Source organism: Macrosteles quadrilineatus, unplaced genomic scaffold, assembly GCF_028750875.1.
Source record: "Macrosteles quadrilineatus isolate MER2022 unplaced genomic scaffold, UCM_ALF_1.0 Scaffold_1__1_contigs__length_201487025, whole genome shotgun sequence".
Classification (NCBI taxonomy): domain Eukaryota; kingdom Metazoa; phylum Arthropoda; class Insecta; order Hemiptera; family Cicadellidae; genus Macrosteles; species Macrosteles quadrilineatus.
Window position 1 is genome coordinate 5,254,086 of NW_026542594.1, and position 26,444 is coordinate 5,280,529.

A 26,444-nucleotide genomic window follows, 5' to 3' on the forward strand; every position below is an offset into this window, starting at 1 on the left:
AGCGAAAATAAACTAATATTTACAAAAAAATATAGTATTAATATATTTTTTACAACGTTATCAAACGCTTCAAAACCCACAATTTTAATAAATGCTACACGAAAACAGTGTTTTCGATTGCAAATAACACTGTTGGTGGCAATTTTATACGTAATTCTTGTACTGGTAATTCTTTAACATGTACAACAAGTAACACTTTAGCTAGTGCTATTGATCATGAAATGAGAGGTTGCACAAATCATATGGTACGAAGAAAACTGAAACACTATAATAAGAAACGCTGTATGATGCATATCTGAAACTTTACCCCATGGAGAAATACTGTTTACAAATCATCTAACTTACAATCGGAGATGAATTATTGTTTTTACTGTCAACACTTTTTATGTTTGATTACCGTGAGCATTATAGTTTCCTGCACTGTAGAATTATTCCTGTAATATGTTTCAATCCGGATAATACGCACTTATTTATATGAATATAATCTATTAATCTATTGCGGAATATTCTATACAATACAACCGTGCCTATGAAGCTTACTACTGCGGTTGAAAACATTTCAATTATAACTCAACTTTATTTATGAACAATAATGATCAAACATCACATATTTACATAGGATTTTTTTCATTTCCAAATTACGTAGGTAACGCACTGTTTTCACCAACTAATGCCTACGTAATATTTTTCTGGACATTTCATTATCTGATTTGATTTATTGCAAATTTACTTCAACTTAAATATTGTACAGTTATGAACGTGATGTTGTAGGCTGATAGTCTATTTTTGGGTCGTTTTATTTTAGGGCCAATTAAACAGCTACAGTATGCCATATGTTCCGACGCCATTTGTTGTGATTTATTTACCACTTTTTCAAATGACAAATGCATTACGGACTAAGGCATTTATTTAAGATGATCGTATGGCAAATATTACAATATTTTTGTTGGACATGTATTGTCAAAGCAATATAACTTATTTACTGATGTGAACATTATTTATTAGAGCTCAATCGCCTACGTTAAAGTAACAAGTAAATTGTAAACTCTAGCTGCACACTGTTTTACTCTTCTAGCATTTAAGACAAGTAGGAAAGCCTGAGCTAAACCGTATAATAAAAGGTAAATAAGGGAAAACACTAATCTATTTGAGAAGGAACTGATCATTGTAATCTGGGGGGCAGACTGAACAGAGGTCTACTAAGAATACAATATGTCGGGAGGAATCTTAAATGAGAATATTGATCAAGATGGCATGTGTGATATTACAAAAACATACAATAAAAGGTTAAATTACCTGTGTCCGCCAGTCGATCCTTGTGCTGTGTCCTATTACAGGATATGCATTTCGGCAGAATAAATTGCCATCATTAGTCCTAATATAAGATCTTGATCTTCCCCGTAGGGTGCGTCTTGAAGTTTTGGAACACGTACATGAACTTAACACTTATATACATTACGAATAAAAGACAAATACACTGTAGGCCTACTTTTATTTTATTTACTACGGACATGTAGACGCGCGTCGGTCGTGTGTCGAGTCTCGACTGGGGTCAGACGTTACTTGCAGAGTTGACCTTTGTCCTGTCTCTGTCCTTTGTAGCTACAGGTGGCGTTTCATTCAATTTTAACAATGATTCGAATAATATGTTGGATTGTAGTGTACTTTTATCGTTCAGGAGGTTGTGGGGGCTGGTTTTAGATGCTCTATAAATTTCATATTGCTCTAGTGATGACATTACTCGACTTTTTCTACAAATGTGTAAAGGTTTTAAATTTTCATTTAGGCTGGAATAACTGTGATTGCTGCTAATTAGGTGCTCGGCAAAATTGGATTGTTGTGTTAAACTATTTTTGGGAAGGTGTTCTTTAAACCTCTTGATAAATGGTCTGCCAGTCTGTCCAATATAGAATTTATTACAGTCACTGCATGTTATTTTGTACACTCCGGATTTGTCACTCAGGTTTTTAACACTTTGTTGGGCTTTAGGTTTAAGGAGATTTTGGATTTTATTAGATGTTCTAAATGCTACAGTTTTTCCATGTTTTTTTCAATTCATTTTTTAGAGTGTGGGTGATTTTTTCTCCGTATTCAACTGAGACAAATTCTGTTTTTAATTTAGGCTTTGGATCTGTGGTCTCTTTACTAATTTTCTTTCTATGTTTGCTGATTAATGTGTCGATGATGTTAGGATTAAATCCATTATTATATCCATTATATCCATTATCCACAAGGATCGACTGGCGGACACAGGTAATTTAACCTTTTATTGTATGTCTTACCGATCCGGAACAACAACAACATAAAATGAAGTTACAAAAACAACCATACTGTCTAGTATAGTTTAGTAGTATAGATCCCTTAAAAGTTATAAAGGCTATTGAGAAAAATATTTACCATACTTAAAATGAATTTCAACTTGAATCGAATAACATTTTGATTAATTCTGTTAATTAAACGACATGCAAGGGTCCCTTGATAGTGATTTAACATAGTCGGTATTGGTATTGTTTTATCTCCGAACAGATCTGATATCTTGTAATGAATGGATCAACCTAACAGAATAAAAAAATAAAAAAAAACTTATAAATGTTCTAATGTTATAGCTGTAACAGTAACCGATAAAAACGTGTTTCAAGCAAATTCGAAGCTTTCCATACTATACCACGTATTATATAAAATTAGTATATTTGTAGAGTTTGTATGTTTATATTTTGCGTTTACTAAGTTATATTCTACGGAAATAAACAAGATACAAAACACAAGTAGTAGCGTTGTATCCTCGTGCGAGTAACTTGGGCGGTTTCCTTGGAAACTGAAACAGCTGACATCAGGAAGTGATAAGACACATAGCGAGATAAGAGATAAGCCGCTGACCTCTGCATTTACGTTAAAGACTAATCTGAATGTACTATTGCGTGATAAATGTAGCTAATCTAAATATAAACTCATTAGTACCACATGCCAATGATTTTGAATGGCGATTACAATTTTTATTAGAACACAATATCGTGAAGAATATTTGTAAATGAGATATATAATTGATGAAATTAAATCGTACTTTTTTACTTGTCCCGTATAAATGATGAAATTGAGTTTCTAATACTTAGGCCTAATTATCTTATTCACCTAATATATTTTTAAGATATTTTTCCTAAAATGGTCAAGGATTTCTTATTTAAGCTGTAAACAATATTCATGAAACAAGCGATGTTTTTTGTCTTACATGGAATATGAAAATCATTGACCTTCAAAAATATTCCAAGATTGAAAGTAGTTTTTTTTTTTTCAATAATTGGCTGAATTAAGGCCTAGATGAATTAGCTTAGAAACACACGAGTAATACAATTAATGCAAACCAGCCACGTTTGGGGATTTCTTTAGTCTAGTACTGTAGTTACAATGATACATAGGCTCAAAATATGTCGAAGTTGGGTCTTTTATCCTAATTGATTGCATAGCAAGACTCAATAAATAAACAATTTTTAATTATAGGACTCAGGACCCATTCTTTTAATTTCAACTAGTGTGTGCACAGAAGCAATCAACGTAACGTACCCGAAGGCGATACAATTGTTAGCTGTCAATGACGTTTTCTAGGATCTGTCAAACATCGCTCTTCCAGGAAATGTATTATTTACATTTTATATTTTAGTTGTACAGTAATGTTAAACAATAACAACACGGGTTCGCCAGGTTGGCGAGGATTGCTCTACACAAAAGAAGGTTCCTCAACGAGTCTCACAATAATTATCCCGTCTTGACAGTCCCAGGTTTCGCCCAGCACTTTCTTTCTTGTATGCTGAACTTGGTGTATCTACTTTCAGTTTTAATAATAAAAATATACAGTAGATAACTTAGGTTTTTATTTAGAACTTGAAACTAAAATGCTCCGAAAACTGTGTAAACCATTATATGACTTAGCAACTGTTGTAGCTGAATGATCTAGAATCAGAAATAATCCATTTTCATTTATTCGCCGTCATTTTCCAGTAATCTTATTTTAAACGTTGTAAACCACCTTGCAAAAAAGGGAGGAAATACTATATCCCAGAAAACCTCTTTAGACACAAGATTACTGAGAATAACACATTGGAAATTTACGTAAATAAAACTAAATGTTGTAAAATTAAATGTTTTATCTTTAGAAATGTCCTCAGATACACGCGTGGATGTCAATTTTAAGCTTTCACGCGAGTTATTCTGTTGATCATGGACAATAGTATTGCATTATTCAGTTAGGATCAACATTACAGTCTAGGCTATCTTGTCCTCAACCACAGACATGGCCACAGCTCAGCCATGGCGACTAACTTTGTTATATCTCTAATGAGATTGTCTGATAAACACTGGCTTAGTCAAGTTTTACTGTTTCATCATCCTCTCAAATCTAATTTTCATTTTGATGGTAAAACCGTCGTTTTAGGATCTGCAAGAAGACATCATAAAAAATCCTTTTGTAAAAACTAGAGACTGTTTTGATGTGTACTTCATGTCAGTTTACGCTTGGGTGCGCTTATATCGACTAAATGTGTCCCCCCTATTTACAGTGTTCTTTTATTACTCTTACGTAATAATACCAGGAAGATAAGTGACTTTATTACTAAGTTCTATCACGCAAAATTGTTGTGTTGTATTTTAGTTTGAAGTTAGTTAAATAACTATAGAACAAATTAAAACATACTTCAGCTTGTCAAAAATTATGGAACAATTTTATTTTTATTTTATTTTTTTTATTTTTTATTTTTATTTTTGGAACAATTGTGGAATTATGGAAAAATTATACGTTGTTTTAGTTTTGTGATCCATTTTCATTTCCCTTAACCCCTGACCAATTTTTAGAAACCAACTCACAATTCAATAATATAATGTAATATAATGATCAGTGAACAAGCTTCAAAAAGCAGTGACCTAGATTATTGATTTAAAATTAACTAGCTCTGTAATAACCCGACACTATCGACCAAATGTCCTTACCAACAGTGCAATATTATACAATTATTTAGCAAGAGGATAATTATGGATTCAAAAAGTGATTCTCTATTTTTATTCTTTGTAATTGAAAAAAGGTTTTCTCACACATTTTTGCAATTTAAAACTACTTTAACCTTAAATCGAAACTACCTATCATTCATAAATGATTTCATTGACTTGTTCTTACTACTTGTTCTTATATAGAAATAAATCATTAGTGGTAGTTTTTTTTATTTTTTCAATATAAATAATACATTGAATATGAAAATAAATAATATTTTTCAACCACTGCTCTGAGATACTAAAAAATTTTAAATAAGAGTCCCTGTGGTGCTAAATCATTAAACTTAAAATTTGCCAGTTTGTAGCCTCTATATTTTACAAAGAATATATATAATACAAACGACAAAAGCAATGACTAATAAATGCATGAGTAATATAAAATAGTTTAATGTAAAAATGGAAAACCTGATAGAAACTCGTATTTCAAATATATTAAGTATTTAACATATAACTTTTCAAAAGTATCAGTGGAATCATAAATAACCATATAACCATTACATAGATATGTAACTGTGAAGATACTTGCTTGGTTCCAATATTTTCAATGATTCTTGTGAATAATTACTGAACTCCTTAAATATGATGATTGGCTTTGGATTATGCTAGTAGTTATATGATTTTGTAAAATCTTAATTTTGATATAGTTTATTTTGTTTATAGTTTACAGAATATTTATTACAGAGAGAGAAGAGATTTTAAAATACAGCATTATATTTTGTTGTGTGGTAATTAAAAAATATAGTGAAATAGATAGTTTATAAAATAATAAGAAGACCTAATCAGAAAAGCCATCAATAATAAAAGAAGCACTGATGGCCATAGACATTTCTTAAAATTGACTCCATTCTTCATCGCATTTACAAGTGTTCCAAATCACACTTTGCCTATATAACAATATGTCAAAAAGTATTCTAATGTTCACAGAAGAACATCTCATAAAGGTGGATTTGATCACTTCGGCCTATCGTGTAAATTTCACGGAATATTATTGTGAGATTGAAAGTAATTAATTATACTATTGACTTATCTACCCTTTGAATAAAAATAGCTTAGGATAATAATTAAAAGAACGTACATTTCTCACCTTATTTTTTAAAAATAAAAATAGTTTATACAACGCATAATGTTCTAGTAGCAACGTATTTCTGCACATAATGTAAATTATTTTTGCGATCATTTAAGTATCAAGTGTAGGATGTTGAGTTCGATTTACAGCCCAATAAAAGAGGCATATAGTTTATTTGCGATCAAACTCCAAGCTTCGCGGCACCAATAAAGTGAGGTAATGTCTCCCCGGGATGGAACTTTGGAAGGTAATTTGTTTAGGGGTGGAGCAGCTACAGAGGGTTTGTCTTGCAAAACGTTAATATTGGTCTCAACTCAAGTATTGAGTTTTCTGAGCGAAGAGCAGTTTACCAATTCAAATACAATTTTATCTGTCGATATCGTTAGTTAAACCACGTTTGTTAAAAACTATTCAGACGTGCGTGTAGTAGTAGTAAATTAAACATTAGGAAATTGTTTTGAGAGATTTATACGTACTGAGTGCTTCTTTATTTTTTGTAAAACTATATGTTTAAAGAGCAAAATCAATTGTTTTGAGAGAATTATGCATACTGTGTGCTTCTTTATTTTTTATAAAACTATATGTTAAAGAGCAAAATCAATTGTTTTGAGAGAATTATGCATACTGTGTGCTTCTTTATTTTTTATAAAACTATATGTTAAAAGAGCAAAATCAATTGTTTTGAGAGAATTATGCATACTGTGTGCTTCTTTATTTTTTTATAAAACTATATGTTAAAAGAGCAAAAGCAATTGTTTTGAGAGAATTATGCATACTGTGTGCTTCTTTATTTTTTATAAAACTATATGTTAAAAGAGCGAAATCAATTGTTTTGAGAGAATTATGCATACTATGTGCTTCTTTATTTTTTATAAAACTATATGCTAAAAGAGCAAAATCAATTGTTTTGAGAAAAATTATGCATACTGTGTGTTTCTTTATTTTTTATAAAACTATATGTTAAAAGAGCAAAATCAATTGATTTGAGAGAATTATGCATACTGTGTGCTTCTTTATTTTTTAAAAAACTATATGTTAAAAGAGCAAAATCAATTGTTTTGAGAGAATTATGCATACTGTGTGCTTCTTTATTTTTTGTAAAACTATATGTTAAAAGAACAAAATCAATTGTTTTGAGAGAATTATGCATACTGTGTGCTTCTTTATTTTTTATAAAACTATACGCTAATATAAGAGAAAAATCAGATACAACTTAATGCGAAGCTAATTCAATATTTTTTTTTTCTTTTTCTGAGTTCATGTCTTAAAACAACGGTTAGATTAGTTTGACCTTGCGCACATAAAGTTCTTCGTTAATTATTACTTTTTGTGGTTAACTGTTACAACTTTGAATGTTCCAAATGAAATCATTTATTTAGAGCAAAACCGCTTCAGATCAAGTGGTTTTTAATTGTATAGAAAACGGATTAGCTACTTTAAAAAAGCATGTCTTGCTAATATACGGAATTAGAATTTAAAACGCTTTTTTATACTTTTAACTTGAGGAAAGGTAGGTTTATACTTTTACCTAACTTATATTCTAAGGAAAGTTAAAATGTCGAATTGACAATGAATATAAGACTAAATTACTTACGTAATTCCCGTCACAGCTAAAAAAGATTTGAAGTGAAACATTTTGTTTAGCTAATTAAATTTAGTATTATATCATGTCCAACAGCTTAAGGGCTAGAAATATAGGTTTTAATTACAAAGTAAAAATGTTAAAAAGATTTGAAAATTGAAATTTAGCACAATCAATTGTGAAACGTATCCAATCAAGAACAATCTCTTATAGGTTATTTCCCCCTTTGGAATGATTTTTTTCAGATTTCTCTTTACATTTCGTTACCACGTATTGAGAAAAGAACGAATATCAAATCATACTTTAATCAAAAAGAAATACCAAAGGTATTGTAGACATTTCGTACCATGATTGTCAGGAAACTATGAAACATACTACTTTAACCTCATGTTAAGTGGAAAAAATTTATTTTTACGTCAGTAAGGTCACAAACATTTCAGGTTTTATTGTTTCAGAGAAAGTGATAGTTATGACGCACTGTAGTCAGTGTAGGAGTGAGGGTAGTTGGGGGTGAAAGTGGCCCAAAAACTGAAGAGGTTGTTAAGACTGGGGTAATTGTGAGCGCGGGGACCGAGGGGGCGGTCTTTTTGTGTCAAATTATCTTTAACATACTGTCTCTTTTGTACAGCTACAACCCGTAAGCTACAGGAAAAACATTCATGTTTACCGTTAATGTTTACGCATAAAAATACATACTTTTTACTGTTAATTGCAACGTAGCCGTATGTACCTATAACAAGTAGGTAGATTTACAGGAAAAACTATTGAAACGAAAAATTTTCAGTTAGACAACAAACAAAAATAACTGGAGTCATTTACATTTTTAGTTGTATGTTGTTTTAGTTGGTTTTTTGTTTAATTAAATGTATTTTAAATAAGTCAAAATTTTACATATATGGCACACCTCAATAGTAGGCTTAGTTTACGCAACGATTGCGTAAAGATAGTGTTAACGACACGAGTAATAAGGTGAGTGCCTTAAAAACTTCTACGAGTGTCGTTACTGTATTACTTTTACTAATAGCCCGGTAAGTGGCGTTTTCCACCGAGTGCGGGATTTTCGTGCGAGTACGTCAAAGCTTACCGGGCGAGTAACGTTGGATAATTTACATCATAATACACAAAATAATTAGTAACTTTTAAACGCATAGCACGATTTATTTAGGATATAACATAAATTATAATATTTTTATATTACAGAAAAAAATAGGCCGTTGCAGTTAGCTGTTTATTTCATCAGCTGACTAAGTCACGGAAAAAGTACATTACGTTACTTTTCCGTCTTTAGGGACAGTAAAGGGAAACTTTCCAGCCAAAAAATACGGATGAAAAAGCACCTGTTTCTGTGCAGTAGGCCTATGATGTAAACACTATTTACGCGAGTTCCGAACACTAATTTACATAGGACAGTATTTTAATTACTAAAAATCACTACTCTTAATTCTAAGAGAGGTTATGTTTTCGTTTATAACCTCTCATTGCCACTGACAGTGATGCAACGAAATATTGTACCAAACACTAATTGCACCCAGGGCTACGAAAGGCACCACTCAACAATAATTAAATTGGTCTGAACAGCTCATTAGTTGAAGTTCAAATCATTACAATTTTACTTCTTCTCTCTCAATCCTTGAACCTCATTGGTCCGTTATCCGTGTTCTTATGTAAAACTATGCGTTTGTGAAAGTAAACAATGCTGTTATGAGAAACTTTTCAATTCCAAGAACTGAACTGAAACGGCTACTTTAAAAAACGGTCGTAGGTAAAATATTCTATGATAATACACTTTAAAACGCAGTGCTCGCAGTGCTTGTTCAAGTTAAGTTTTATTTCAAGCACCGAAATATGGAAACTTCTTACACACTATAGGCTAATATATATTTTTACACATTTTATTAAGTGTCAGTGTAAATATTGCTATCTGTCGCAACTAAAAATCCACACACAAAGCACAAGAAAAAACATTACATACAATGATGTATCATACGTTCTCTTGGATAGAACGCCTAAAAGTGGCAGACGAACTTAGAGGATTAGGCCAGCTCGGGATTTCCTTGTTCAACGATGAATGGTGGTGTAATGATGTAATGTTAGTTAACAGCTGATTAGCGGATGTCAGGTCACGGATTGCAGTGGCACACTGACCCGGCTATGGATATCACAGTGGCCGTGGACTTTTCATTGGGCTATGTTTACAGTTTATAAATAGACTACCAACAAAGGTCTACCTTCAAAACATTTTTATTTTTAATTAAAAGCATTTGTGTTTTAAAAACAAATTAAAACCAAATGGGCATTTGCATTGAACTGAATTCATTCGACACCATGATGAAAATATTTTTACTGCGGGGCTTTGGCTGTTTATTATCTTCACAGAACATATAAATGATGAGGCAGCATATCTTTCTTACTTCTAAGATGTTTTAAAAAGATGGCAACAAAACACTGATTATGTAAAATTCAAGTTAAAGTATTATGTAAAAGTAGTTTCATAGCCTCACTAATTTCTTTATGATTGGAGATAGTAAATAATTCGATTGATGTTTAATTGGCCGAACATCACTAACCTTGTATAGCTCGAAGAATTTGAAAACACTCATAATATATCAATTGAAAAAAATAATAATAACATTATTAATTTTAGTAAAACTATCACAGTGTTAATAAAGTATCACTATTCTTTCAGAGCGACGTACGGCCTCTCAGGGCAACGCTTACGAAAGGTGCAATTGTGGTTTAAATTTAAAGTCAAGAAAAATTCGCACTGGCCAAAAAGTATGTAATAACGACTAAAGAAATACTGGTAGCAGATCTGTGCTAAGTCAAAAATTGAACAAATTGATTAGGCATATATCAATTTATGCATTACAACAAACGCAATTATATAAATCAAGAACAGATTTTTTTAATTAAGATGAGATAATCAATATGAGTTAGTGATAACGGAAGTGTTCGTGGTATCTCCCAGTAGCGATATTTGATTTATCACTATTTCGACATCGGTTGACAACCGGGACTGACTCATGACTTTGTTTGACTTTAACTGAACCAAGTTAAAAACTCAATTTGTTTCCATGAAAGCTGCTTTGACGTTCGATAAAAATATTGTACCATCGTGTGTGTCATCGTTTGATAAAACTACATCAGCACAAAAAATATCATTTTATATATATGCAGTTTAAATTTGTGTTACAGAACGTTATACATATTTTACTTACTTGGTTTATTTAGTATTTTTATCTAAATGGTCTGTGTATCCAAGATAAAAGTTATACGTAGGATGCAGCTTTGTAATAATCCTCGCGGTAAAAAAGAGTTAAACTTCAATTGGATATGATTCAAAGGTTCATACATTATTCCTAAGCAGGTAATATACTTTAAATGACACGTTAATCTGATTAAGAGGATGCAAATTAGTGTAATTTTTTATTTATATTTGTATAGGTAGTGCTTTAAATTAGCTATCCATTTTGCGCTAGATTTGAAACGGTTACCAATAAAGGATTCTTTCCAACACACCTCTACAATATTATGTGGTATCTTGAATTTTACATTCTTTGTACGGCAAACAAAAAATACCATTCACGAATAAAAACTATATACAGCGTATAATTTACACGATTAATTATACAGACGATGTCGAATAAATAATACAGTAGCATTTGTATTGTTATAGAGGTGCATGAGTCTTTAATTACTCGTGAGGTAAAATGGGATAGCCACTGCAAATCTGTAATCGTTAAATATGATGGAGTGTGTAGAAAAAATTACTAAATAACTAGATAAAACATATAAACAGCGTTTAAAACGAAGCTGAACTTTATAGCGTATCACACAATATTCAGATAATGAAAGAACTGACTGGGCGGTTTGAAGAAATAACAGATTAGGCCATGAGATAGATAAGTAAATGTTGAACGCGTTGCGACATGACAATAATGTAGAATAGAAAGCGGTTACAATACAACGGCGGAGTGCGCTGCGCTGTCCAACACGGAATTATAGTTATTATGCACTTTTTGCTATGAAGTAATGAAACTAGCGTTTGCAGTGCAAATAACTTCCTGTCTCGGTTCACAGAGAGAAGAGTTTGGTCATTGGCAAATCTTGTATTTACTAACGTGTTTAAACTAAAATTAGTCAGGTTTAAACTTAGTTAAAATTGATCCAGACTGCCTCGTAAATAATTTAAATATTTTTTTTTACTTTGAAATATTATTTTGCCAAAACGCCACTAACTCGCCTGGTAAGCAAATTACCTAGACATTTTAAAAAGTATTTCTAAATTGTTTTTTTTTTTTGCAATATTGATACAATAGGCCTATAATACTGTATAGGTAATTGCTAAGTTATTTGAATCTTATTTGATAATTGTTGATATAGATGGATTTATATGGCTTTTTCGCATGTTAAGTTATAAAACGTACCGGTACACGGCTTCTCAATAATTTAATTCATGTACTGTATATATGAATAACGTATTCATGCAGTGTTAGTTAAAATTCCTCCATCATCTTTAAAATACTGATATGTAATAATAAAAATAAACATTTAAATATACAAGAGCACGCCCCGTGGTCGAAAAATCGACCAAAAGTATGTTTTGTGCAAACTTCTCCATTTTCACCCCACACTGTAAATAAAACATGTGATTGGAATGTCTTCCATTTGTTTTGATTTTCTGTTTATATTTTGTTGTTATTTCGTCATCACCATAGCAACCCATAAGACCCATGTTAATTTTTTAAAATTTCAAATTCATTTTTTGTGCTTATTTTTGAGCCTATTTTAATTTATAAAGGGATTCTGCACACCTACAGGAAAATAGCTTTCTAACGGTATGCGTAGATTTTCCCTACGATACACACGAGCTGAGAAAAAAGGTTTTAAAGAAACATGCTTGCCTATTAATAAAATCATAATTAGTTAATACCTGTTGTTTCACATAAAAGTGATCATTAATTTCAGTACACAATAACTATAATTATGAATAATCAGCATCTTCTCAGAAGCACGTGTTCACTTACTTCGAAATTTATATACTGTAGGCTACATTTAGTGAAGTAGATTTTTGTGTTAAAATTCGTTCGCTTTTCTCGTATGATGCGACTGTTTTCTCCCAAAGCCATTCTGTGTGGAGGGCAAAGAGCTTTTAATTTATATGGAACCTCGATCCTCTTCATACTTCTCAAAAGCTCAACATTTGGAAACCGTTGCGTTTTGTGTGAGGGATTGTTAATGAAATGCGTTCTTTTACGGAATATCTCGGAACCCACGTGCGGAACGCGGACGTGTAATTCACAGTCAAATTCAAACAAAATATTAGTCAGATTATTTACCAAGCTTTACCATACTCAATCTGTGCTTAATATTACTTTAAATACGAGAAACTAATTGCCTCAGACCGTAAAAATGTTGTTCTTTATTCCATAAAATATTTTGTTTCTGTTGCTAATACTGTAAGCCTATATAAGAATTAGAAAGTTAATGACTATAACCATGAAGGTAAACTAAAAGTGTGTTTTATCTGTAAGTTAGGTGTCGAACGATACTTGTTGTTGCAGTGAATATCTGTTTCACACATTAATGGGTCCAACAAACGTAAGTTGCGGTTGTCTCTTGCTCTTGAGCTCAGTGGTCAAGTTTTGGATCCTACAGGAATTTGCTTATCCAACGATCCAAATAACATTTCGTCATTATTGTGTCGGTGGACGTGTACAGATCATTCACTTCTATGATGTATAACTAATTCCCACGGAGATACAGTGGCAGTACAGAGGAAGGCCTATTTGTCCACGAGCACGTAAGCCCCAGCACATATCGGATGTTGTGGTCGACCGTCTTCTGCTGATTCCTGTAGGCAGATGTCGTTGTAGCCTATTTTTTACGTTTTTATGCTAATACGAGCTCGTTACATATTGCAGATTCTAGTAAAACATCGTTATCATAAATTTAAAAGTAACTTAATTTTAGGATGTCAACCTAATTTTCTTTTGTTGGGACGATAGTGCTCAATCTAACCAGTCAGATTAACAACCCTTTAAATTTGTAGTAAAGCGACGAACACGAAACCTGTGAATGATATTCATCAATTACTGGACGAATCAAATAATAATCGCATTTTTCAAGAATGTAATAATAATGCATGCCGACCACTAAGTATGTTGTTTAGCTATCATTCATTGTTAGGGAAATAATGTTTTATTGATGTTTTATTGAATTTGTGTAATGCGATCAATAGCCTAAAACATGTCTAAACATAATCTAACAATATTGCAACAGCAAACACTGTCAATGTTAGTGATATTTAATAATGCGGCGTGTAAGTTTAATATAACTCCGAAAAGCAATCCAATTCCGAACAAGTCGAGGGTTATTGTGTTTCGATGCTGAAAGATAAAAACAAAAACACGGCAAGATTTCATTTGAAATACAAATCCAGCGCTTTGAGCGCGGAGTAACAGCATGTAAACTGGGAACGCCATGCTTGCGACTTTGATCTCCATGGCGAAATTCGGTTTGGAAACTGTGTCAATAACAACGTGGGGTTTAATATGTGATTTGCTGGTTTGAGATTACACCAGAACCTGATAACAGTATATTTGGCACAGACTATCGATATAGACTATGAAAACTATCAACATAGACCAGATGGAATATACCCAAGGAGGAAGTATACGAACCTGTCATACATTGAGCTGATGTTGAGATACATTCCCGTGGAGTTTTTATAGGCTAATAGTTTAGTGTGCTAGTTATACGGTCTATAATAAATAAACCAGTCAGTTATTCCATTGTTAAAAAGTACCGTAAAAGAAGCAACGTTGTTTACAAATCTGGCGATGGCTCGATTAATTAAAGTACATACTATAGGTAACTTATTTTTTTAATTCTAAAACTGAACTAATTCACAACGGTATCCAGTCGAATATATTAGCACAAGTTAACAAGGTTGTCAATTCTTTTCCGCACTGGGTTATCTTTTAAAGGTATCTTTAAAACAAATAACTGACGTGTTCTGAACTACTAACTGGAATAAAATTAAACATAGATAATTTATTGACGCCTTAACTTTACGTTTCGAATATATTTTTGTTTAATATAAAATCCATAATTTTGTAAACTGAAAACAAACATTTATTTTTTTCTATTTTAGCCTACTAGAGTAGCCTATTTATTTCACTCCCATTCCCAATGGTTGATCATCCAATGAATTGCATTAATTCAAATCTACTTGGCGTTAGTGTATTTTAGGCGTGTTAATCTCTGTTTTCTGGAGTGATTTCTTGTTTACAGGTCACTTAAAAAGACAATAACGGTACAATTACAAAATGGCGTAACATCTAAGAGGTAATACTACGTAGTCATTAACCGATCTATGTTTGTGATTACCATTTAATAACCTGTAACTTTATTAACTTCAACTAGTTCAATTGAAGGTAAAACTTGTAGTGTTTAGTTGTCACTCAACTGTAGGCTTGAGTGTGCTATGTATTTGCATTCAGTGAGTATGGACCACCCAAACCTCATTAATTGATCCAACTGATAATCGGGCGAAACTGCTTTGGCCACGCAATTACTGGGACCGACCGATTGTGCGATGACTCCGTTACAGTAGACTTTGGGCCAAACCACTGAAACTGTCTACAACAAACCATCAAAAAGGGGTTTGATTTAAAGAAAGGATGTGTACAAAATCACTAGTTATTATAGGTAATAAAATACTGAAAACGTGATAATTATGCCTATAGAGATAATTGAGAAGAAATACTGACAGTCAATTAATACTCAACAAAAATATTTATAGGCCCTATTTTATATTTATTTTTTTTTTTTCAAAATTTATTTATTTTGCTGGTATCCAACAAGATCGAAGTAGAAAGTAACTTAATTTTTTTAAACAAATTTGAACATAATTTGTACAAGTTTTAATTTTAAAATTCTGCAAATATTTGTTGAAAAAGACTTTGCTACGTTTATAAAGAACGTTTTCATCGCAGTTCAACGACAAAATGAAGTTTATTCGTGTCTTAAGCTAATGCGATCACATTTTATTATTATTACTGTACTTTTAGTTAAGTAGTATTGGACAGATCAGACTGGCTTTACTTTAGTTCCAATGATATTAACTTCGCATTGTTTGTAGACCTGACATGTAATCATAAAGCGAAATTTATTTTTGTCTTCAAACTATATTAGTTAAGTGAGGCCCGCAAATATATTTACAAATGAACAATACATACCGGTAATACATATATTTACACCTCTAAATACATACAGGTAGCATTATACTGAGCAAGGAAAGCGACCAAATACTATACGTCTATACGTGTCTATTTTACTTTAAGTTAGAGAAAATTTAAAGCAATACTGTCTAGTTAATACGATCGTATAGGTGGAAAGCGATTTACATTGGACGTAAAATATAACTAATTAAAAATTATGTTGGTTATTAAATAAAAAATGGTACATTTATTAGGTACCGTATTTTGTCAATACCCTACTTACCAAAAGATTATTTTAATTATTTAAAATTTCAATATACAGCCACAAATTTACAATTTTATTTTTAATATAGTTTTCTGTATAAAGCGTATTGGTTTCGGTATTCAGTATTGCGAATATTAGTATAATAAAACGGATGTTATTTATAACCCAATCAGTCAGGTTTTCGGATATCACAACTGATAAACACAATCAGCAATAAGGGCTTATCGGTGATTACAACGGTTTAATAAATGCATTGATATATCGATCAAACGTGAGTATCAATCATAGCGATCCGCTTTAGATAATTGCATCTCTGGACCACCAAGTGTCTACGCGGAGTATACTGTACTGTACAAGGTGAAACATGTTTTGAAACAGACTGTCGTGGCTCGTGGCTGTAAAACCAAAGTTTGACAGTCCCGCGTGTAACTTGTAACTACTTGAAAGTGTGTCTAGTGACTTGTAAGGAAAGCTCGCTTGGAGGAAAAGACATTTTTTTATATATTAGCTTGTTACTAATATTTCTGTAATTATGACTTTAGTAACAAACGACTAAGAAATGTTTACAACGAACATAAAAAAGCAGAAAAAGTATATTCAACTATCAAATTTTCTTACTGTACAAGTATATGTGATTGTTTTATTTTTGTAGCTTTGAATAGGTTTAAACTTGGTGATGGAATGCAATTAAAATCTGATTAGTTTGTAGCCTATCATTAGGAAATTTAACAATCATAATTGTGTCCTTTGTGTACTTAATACTTAATTAATTAAAAACACAGTTCCTCAGGTGCGAGTTGTGTCATGTTATCTGAGGCAACAGAGAATGCACGTAACCTTGATCTCCTTGGTCCGCTACAATACCGCGGCGTGAGAGTACGATCTCTCCGTTACTCTAGGCAGTTACTATGTACACTGTGACTCACCGAAGTAGAGTAAGGTTGGTTGCTGAGTCTGATGCCGTCCTGCGTCAGCTTCTCCTTGAGCAGCAGTTTCAGCTGGAGTCTCGGTATGCGGATCAACTCTGCCTTGCCTTCCTCGTACTCGTCCAGGTACCTGGTCAGTTCCTGGGCACTCCCGGCACTGGAGGATCCCGCAGGACTCCTACCCAGCACCTCCTTGTCCGACACTCTCCCCGAGGACGCTCTGGACGACCTGGCACTCGCACTGTCGCACTGGCACTCTTCCTGGATGGCCGCCGACTCCTCCAGAGTGAAGTAAACGGACGCCGCCCCTTCCTCCCGCAAGGTCCTCACGGATTGCAATAGTCGGTTCCTGTGTGAAGGGTTGAACACTCCGATCGCGTCCAGGTCGGGGTCTCCCACTTGTTTACATATCTCCAGGTCGTCGTAGCCGTTGTCCAGGAACGACTCGGCGTACTGGCCCAGGTGTAGCGACCGTAGCCACTCCACCACGATGTTGCTGTTGCTGGTGGACATTGTTGTTGTGTCTACATTACGCACGTACTACACCACTGCCACTGATCACGATCACGTACCGCATCGCGCACTGTCTCGTCTCTACAATGATCACTCTGCCACTGCCACTACAGACGACTACACTGACGCGCACTCGCCACTCGCCACCGCCGCTACACTACACGGCACAGCCGCCGACATATTGACATTCTCTTGGTAGTTCCGCCGCTCGCCGCCGTGTCGCGCCACTGTACGGCTCAAGCTTCGGACCACCGGGCCTATTCATTTTTTATGAATTGCTTATATCAAATTACTCCCTCCCCTTTATTCTGCAGGCCTCATGCGGTTTTTCAAGGAGAACTACTGAACGAGCTCTTCTGTTAATTACCCGTAACCCCTCAATGCGCTCTGTTTTAGCCGGCTTTGAAAGCCCCAAACTATTTACAAACCTTGGCCACTTGTTTGTAGTTTGTGTACCCGTCAGGCTGAGTGGTTATTAGGGGAGTCTGAGTCCGATGACGGATTATATTTTGTATTACTTAATTAATCTTAATTGACAATACAGTTTATTCTCACCATTTTCTTCTTGTTATTTATTCACACGATGTAACACTTTTACTACAACTACCATTTCCATTATTTTTAGGATCATTATTATAATTTACGTTCTGACAATGATTAATTGTCCACATTAGTTCAGTTCTTCTGGTGACTTGATAGTGAGATATTGGGTGACATTGCAACTACTATGTTTTATGTTATAAAAATATCCAAAAACAAAGTTTAAGCACATATTTATTAAAATGTTTCTTAAATTGGTTGTTAGAATCATTTAATTCACCACAAATGTGGAGATTGTACTCTAGAAAGAATTAACCTTGTTTTATGAGATATAATTTATGACGATATACATTTATTTACTTTATCTTATTGTCCTCAATCTTAGACTACGAATAAACATTGGCAATTTACTTGCGAGCTGTCTTATATCAACTTTAAATGCATAAGTAGTAGTGTAGTAGAGAGTTAATTCTTGACATTTTCCTCATTGTAACTTTCTGGGTATAACATTTATTTAAATTTCCCCAGGTATATATTACTCTGTATTACATCCCTTATATACAAATTATTATTCTTTTGAAAGTTACGAAAGACAGCTTCAGCAGACCACGCGAAGAAACGTCACAAAAGTTGTTAAATAAATAATTTCAATGAATTACCCGGTTTGGTTGACAGCTTAATATAGAAGCCTACAAAGTTTGTTCGTGGCGCACGCAAGCTAACTTACGATTCTGAAATTTAGAAAGAACATCGTCTACCCTATCTGTTTGGTTTATTTTGTTTATTTGAAGTCTAAAATCAATAAACTAATTTTATCTTCATCTTTTAACATTGGCCTATTCACAAGATGCATTAGTATTTATACTTCAGAAACAGAGTAACAATAAACATTCACCATATGAATAAGATAATAAAGAAGTGTTCTTATCCAAGATAAACTGCTGTGCCTTGAAAATTTACTGTACGTACAAAATGTGTAATTGAAGTTGCTAAATAGTATAATTTGCTAGTAATAACTGAAAACGTAAATATATTTTTAACGATTGGTGATAATTAGTATGTCCATACTGTATTGTAATAATGATAAGGCTGTCCTTCCATCACACGTAGATTACTAATAATATAAACAAATAATAAAAATATAAATAATAAATAAATAAAAAATGTGTAATGCTGTAATTTTTAAACGAAAAGGCAATGTGACCAAACAGTAGCAGTGGTACAGCCTAGCTGTTTTTGGTTTATATCTGTAGCTATTGTAAATTGTTTATAAATAAATAAATAAATATTTAGATATTAAATATAGGCCTTAAGGTTTCGAGTTGGGGCTATTAATATCCAGACAACTAAATGGGTAACATAAATACTCAAATACTTCTAATTGAAATTGTGACTATACTTAGGCAGGTATTTTAAGCCAAGTCATGAATGGAGATTTTAGTTGCCTATGTTGACTTTATTTAGTTTTATTAAACCATCAGAACTTAACTTTGTTTGTGCCAATGGACCTTTTGGAGTGTTATTTTCTCAGGCGAGATTTAGTTCAAAATCACTAACCATCCAAATACAAACAAAATTGAATGAACCTTTGTTAACATATTTGGCGTTTTTCTTTTATTCCTATCCATTGTCGTGCATTTCTGGCCAAGTTATTTTATTCAGGTAAATACACCATTGCAAAACACGGGTGAATAATATGTTGATAAACTTGTACACCCATCTGGTTCTAACCGTAGTGCTAAATGTCACATGCCTCTCTATAATATTGAGTTGAAACCCGAAAAGAGCAAAATGTCCAGATAGAAGTGTCTTCTGAGAGGTTAGTTTACCTAAATTGAGTTATTGTTGTGACTTAAAATCAACGATAAAAATTCTAGGGTATATTATAAGACCAAGTAACTATAGGACCATTTTACTTGAGTTCTGAGGATCGCAACCGACGACCCATATCTCGATGGACGAAGCACGAAGCTAATAGTTTCTTGTCAATTTGATGTTTACTGTCGAAGACCAGCGAACACAGAATAACAATGTGTTACACTGTGTTCGCTGTCGAAGACGAACAATATCCCAAGTAGACATCTAGTGTTATTTGTCAATTTGACATTTTCGTCCGAGGTTGTTGCTCCAGACTTAACGCCACGGTTATAACTAGTTTACTGCTACACAATTTATTTTCCGTACATGCCGCAAGGACACATAAAGGTGGCAATACCTCGGTTACGACCTTCTTTATTGTTTTAACGTGCGATAAACATGGCTTCACCTTTCTACCCCGGACTATCCGGTGTTAACGGTTACTCTTGTACCTGTTTATCGATGATAAATGAGCCGAGTAAATGTCCTTGGGGAGTTGAGATCGGCGCGAAGAATTGCTAAATCATTCATTGGTGCTACGAAAACACTGAATATTAAAGAAACATTTTAACTTGTATTTAACTAACTGTTAAATTAATTTATTCGTCAACTGTTATTGATCAAGCAAAAAGTCCGTGGATGTGAGTTAACCTATAATGTTTTACGATTTTCTGACCATACATTTCAATGTAATCTGGAACAAGTAAATGATGGCTCTATTAAAAATTTGTTTTTTTACCAACAGACGAGGGTCAATTGGTTGTTATCAATTCCTGATACTTCTCGTATTTTATAACCCCTCGAGGATCGTCTGTTGTTATTGTGCAACAAAACTTAAAACAGAAGTCAAAGAGTATTTTGGTAAACAATCGAATGCTCAGCCGATGAACTAGCCCCGGTCATTCGTATCACCTTTTTGTAAGGCCCATTGAACAATAAGGTTCCATTCTTCAGACGCTCCCCATTTCGGTTTCCGAAAATCTCATTGTCACCTTCGGTTTCTCTGGCCTGAGAAAGGAACGCTCCTTTCAAAACCCGAGGTGTGCGTGATGCTATGTGGAATCCATTAGCGTAGCGTTAGTTTTAGAAACAATCAAATCGCAGCTAGAAAGCAGGTTTATAGGTTTTAACGTTTCGTTACGCGCATGCCAGCGCCACTGAGTTAGTGGCTACAGCACTGTTAATTTGTGAGAGCTACACTTATATTTTGTGCTCTGCGTGAAATACAATGTGTTCCTGTCAAGCTTAGTTATTGGAGGGTTTGTTTGAGGCGGGATTCGGTGGGACAGGTTTTAGAGCTCCTTTCTCCAAAAAGAATACGGTATACATTAAAGAATCTTGTATAAAAAGTAAACAAATATGTAAAATAAAAATAAAATATAAAATCACCGATCTTGCGATTTCCTTGCGATATATTGAAAAATGTTTTACTGTAGGTCTATATGTTGTGACGTCAGTCATTAACCTACTTTTCAATAAAATGACGATGAAATTTGTGGAAATTGCTTTTAACAATGAACATATTGTAAGAAGTCCGGTTAGAAACAAATGTTTAAAATTATGTGGGGTGATTTTCAGTAATTACTTGCTGTTTAGTGAACTAAACACAAATATATTGCATCTGGATCGAAACTGCTTAAAGGAACTTAAACAATAAAGAACTTGCGTATCAATGCAACAAGTTACTTAAACTATTTATGTACGCGATGCGATCAGTAAACAAACATATTGTTATCTAATACACAGAAATTCGTAGTCTAGACGAAAGTGTATTCATTAATTTGACATCCTCAATTACCAAGGAGTTGAGAAGATTGTTGGTTCTTTCACAAGGGATAAAAGAGACGTCGTCTTTGTTCCTTCTTCAAAACGCGGTCAAGAGCTCCAAAGTTTTAACAACTCGCTCAAGACGACAACCCCCCTCCCCCTACCCCACAGGCGGTCCTCATTAAATATTATTATATATTTGAAAAAGATGTCGCGACATCACGCAGTTAGAAATAAACTTTATCGTCTACATTTTCATTAGAGAGAACGACCAACTGTAATAAAAGACTTGTTTCGTTACGGTATGGTCTGAGATTTTCTCCGGGTTTAAATTGACTTAATTTAGTTTTTCATGTTTTAGCTCCAAAGTTTATACAGTAACATGTGCATCAGATAACTTCTTAACATAGTTTAATGCATACGTATGTAATTATTGTGTCACTACCATGGTATACAATAACTATAGAACACTCAAATATTAGCGTATACATAGCACAAGTTTTAATTTGTAAGAGGCACGTATTTTTATTTTCATAAGGGTACGGAAATGAAACCTAATAAATATTAGGGAATAAACATGTGTTACTGTATACTGGTTACATGCTAAGATTATCGTGCAGCCAAATTTAAACCAACAAATATTCTAAAAGAGACACAGTATTTAATTCGTAAGTTGGCTAATAAGTCGAAATTGTTAAATTTACGGTACACAAGGGCATCTTATAACTATCGGTCATCTTCACCTGATCACTAATTAATTACCGTTGCGATTTAGTTAACTATTAACCAAATTCATTAATTCATATCTATTTACTTTTTGGTGTAAATATTTGGATTTATTTTATTGCAGGAGGTTACAATGAGGGTGATAAGAGAGTACTGAGGGAAAATAGAATGACTGAGTTATTTATTTAATTAATTCTACAAGCTGCATAACAGGGAAACACAATGATGATTAAAATTCCCATCGGTTCATTCGTCCACTCCTGTCTGCTTGTTACATGGATTTGTGTTAGCGAAACATTTAATTTGACAATAAACCCAAAATATGTGTAATAAGTTTAACTCATACAGTTGAAGTAAAGAGGTAAGTCAATTACAAAATTATTCTAATTTTCAAATTTTCAATTTTTTTTATGACAAAAATGTTAAACGTTATTTTTATTCAAATTTAAAATTAATATGTGTACTTATTTTTTAGTATATTTTAATTTATAAGGGAATTCTGCACATCTACAGGAAAATATATTTCGAACAGTATGCGTAGATTATTTTTGCGATGAACACGAGCTGAGAAAAAAATGTTTTAAATAAACATGTTTGTTGCCTATTAATATATATATATATATATATATATATTTAGAACGATTTAGTTCATCTAATAAAAATATTGTTCCATCCATGTAACCCAAGGAAAAACATTTTACCAGTTTAGCCGCAAAACTCAAAATAACGACTGCAATCCAAAATGTTGCTATGGGGAATTTTCATATTTGACTTGTTCACTGTTACTACCTGTTTATGGGTCATATTAATTAATTAAAACAAGTGTGTAATTAGTAACACAAGTTTATTAATAAAACCACATTGTAATCACAACAGATACACAGGGTCACATGTTGAGGAGTTGACGGAAGAATGTGTGAGTGTGTGTAGTTGGAATGAAACTAGAGGGTGGAACGGAAGGGGAATGGAGATACATAGAGGAATGGAAACATAGAATATATAATTATACAATACTGTATCAACATCTCCCTTATCAACAAATAACAAATTTTTTACTTTTACTGTTAAGAATATGTGAAAGAACTAAACAAACATTTTCAGCCTACTCATATCTAGTTAGGTTACAATGAAGTACTAGTTAGCATCAAATGTAAGTCTCCTAGGATTTCTGATTGTTCTACCTCTTTTAGTCACATAACCCTCCATGTTTTGGATAACATTATTTTCGTCATGACCACTGGGAGTGGGAGGAATCAAAGGACTGGGCTGAATTAGACATTTTTGTTGGTTGGGAGTGGGACTCTGGTTTTTATGATTAGGATCCTTAGAATTGGTGCTAGGATGAGATGGATTTACATTTTCATCGGGATTGTCAGTTGGAGATAAAATAAAAAACTTTCTGTTGCGATTATACAATCTACCATTATCATCCTTTACCACATAAGAACGGGGTGCATTTCCTAAAGCTGTTATCTTACCAGGGGACCAAGGACCATCTAGGTTCTTTTTAAAAAGAACTTTGTCATTTACATTCAACTCTGATAAAGGTTTAACATGTTTGTCATAATATTTTTGTACAGACTGTTTTCTTTTATTTACAAGATTGGGGTTTGGTTTTGTGACCTTTGGCTCTAGGAACTTTGCTGAACATGGTAATAATGAATTTAAATTTATCGAAAACAATAATTGTGCGGGTGAAGGTAAATTACCTTTAGGAGTGTTCCTGTAATTGAGTAAACCGATGTAGGGGTCTGTGTTTGAATGTTCACATTTTTTCAGTATACCTTTGGCTATTTTTACTCCTGACTCAATCTGTCCGTTGGACTGGGAGTGCTTTGGTGACGATAAGACATGACTAAATTCATAGCTATTTACAAATATTTGAAACTCATGACTAGTGAACTGAGTACCTGGATCAGTTACTAGAATTTGGGGAATTCCATGTCTTGCAAACATTGACTTTAATTTGTTAATAACACCTTTTGAGCTAATATCATTTAGAGACACTAATTCAATGTATTTAGAGTAATAATCCATTACAACTAAGTAGTGCACAGATTTTAATTCAAAGAGGTCTGCTGAAACTTTAGACCATGGCAGGGATGGTATTTCATGAAACAGGATTGGTTCTTTACAGTTATTGGGGGAATGTAAAGCACATGTCATACAATTATTTACAAACTCCTGTATGTCTGACTTAATAGTAGGCCAATACAAAATATTTTTTGCTCTCTTTTCACATGTACTTACATCAACATGACCTTCGTGCAGTTTTGTTAACATATCTTTTTGCAAACTGCGAGGAACTATTAATCTATCATTTTTAAACACAAGTTTGTCAATTATACATGGAGACTATCCCTCAAGTTCCAAAACGGTTTTACAGAATTGTCAAGATTATTTTTGTTTTCAGGCCACCCAGATTTAACAAATTCTCTTACTTGAACTAAAGTACTGTCCTCATCTGTCTTAGAAACAAACAAGCTAAATTTTTCTCGAGAAATAGGTAAACTATTTTTGAACAAATTAACTTGGCATATTATATCATCATCTGTATGATCAATTTCCTCTTTAGTTTGAAAGGGTAAGGATGACCTTGATAAGGTGTCTGCAATATACAGAAGTTTACCAGGCTTATAGATCACGTCAAGATCATATCTTTGCACTTTTAGCAACATAGTTTGCAGTCTCAAAGGGGCTTGTGACAAAGGCTTTTTGAATAAGCTAACTAGGGGCTTATGGTCTGTCTCTACAGTTATTTTCTTAGAAAATATGTACTGATGAAATCTAGTACAACCAAATGCTATGGCTAGCATTTCTTTCTCAATTTGACTATAATTTACCTGGCTCGGAGTCAATGACCTTGAAGCATAGGCCACTGGGTTACTATCACACAATAACACCGCTCCTAGACCTGTTGAGCTACTATCAACAGACAATGTTACCGCTTTTTTAGGATCAAAATAACACAAGACTGGGGGGCTGACCAAAATCTCTTTTAATTTCCGGAACGCGATATCTTGTGGCTGATCCCAACGAAAAACAACATCCTTTCGTAACAACTCTCTTAAAGGTGTTGTTATTGTTGAATAGTTAGGGATGAATTTAGATAGATAATTAGTCACGCCAAGAAACCTTTCCAGCTCTTTGCGATCAGCTGGGACCTGCATATGCTGTATCGCAAGAACCTTCGAGGAGTCTGGAGAAACGCCACACTCTGAGTACTCAAACCCGACAAATTTAACTTTAGGCACACGGAACTTGCATTTGGACATGTTAAACTTGATGCCGTTAGCCTTTGCGATTTCTAAGACTTTACGAAGTCGCTCGTCATGAGATTTTTGATCAGCCGCACTAATACAAATATCATCAAAATAGCACACTACGCCCTCAATATTACCAAATAACTCTGTCATTTTGGATTGAAAATAGTCAGGGGCACAACTGATTCCATAGGGCATACGTAGAAATCTGTATCTTGCAAATGGTGTATTAAAGGTACATAACCTACTTGAATTTTCATCAAGCTTAAACATCCAAAAGGCAGAACTAGCGTCAAGAACAGAATATATTTTAGAAATTGTTAGCTTACTACTAATCTCTTCTGCATTGGGAATTTGGCAATGGGGACGCTTTAAATACTTATTTAGATTTCTGGGGTCTAGTACAACTCTAAGACCAGAGCCTTTTTTATTAATTAAAACCATACCATGTACCCATTCAGTAGGTTCGTCTATTTTAACTATTATGCCCAATTTCTCCATTCTGTTTAGCTCATTTTTTAAAGGCTCCAACAAAGCAAAAGGGACTCTTCTTGGAGGCTCAACTTTAGCCTCATAATTACTACACAATTCTAATTTAATCTCACCAGGGATTGTACCTAAGTTACCATCAAACATGGTTTGATAATCTTTGAAAACAAAGTCATCAGCGTTTTCAA

At 33.4% G+C, this 26,444-nt stretch overlaps 1 protein-coding gene across 2 annotated transcripts in view; it reads right to left on the minus strand.

Annotated features, from left to right (window-relative positions):
• Positions 1-17,797, minus strand: part of LOC128990108 (uncharacterized) — a 402,010-nt gene extending 384,213 nt beyond the window's left edge. For both annotated transcript variants that reach the window (XM_054412372.1, XM_054412364.1), the window contains exon 1: positions 17,102-17,797. In XM_054412372.1, the coding sequence (XP_054268347.1) occupies positions 17,102-17,614 (513 nt within the window). In that variant the 5' untranslated portion in view covers positions 17,615-17,797. The remainder of the gene's footprint in view (positions 1-17,101) is intronic.
• Between the last annotated feature and the right edge of the window lie 8,647 nt (positions 17,798-26,444).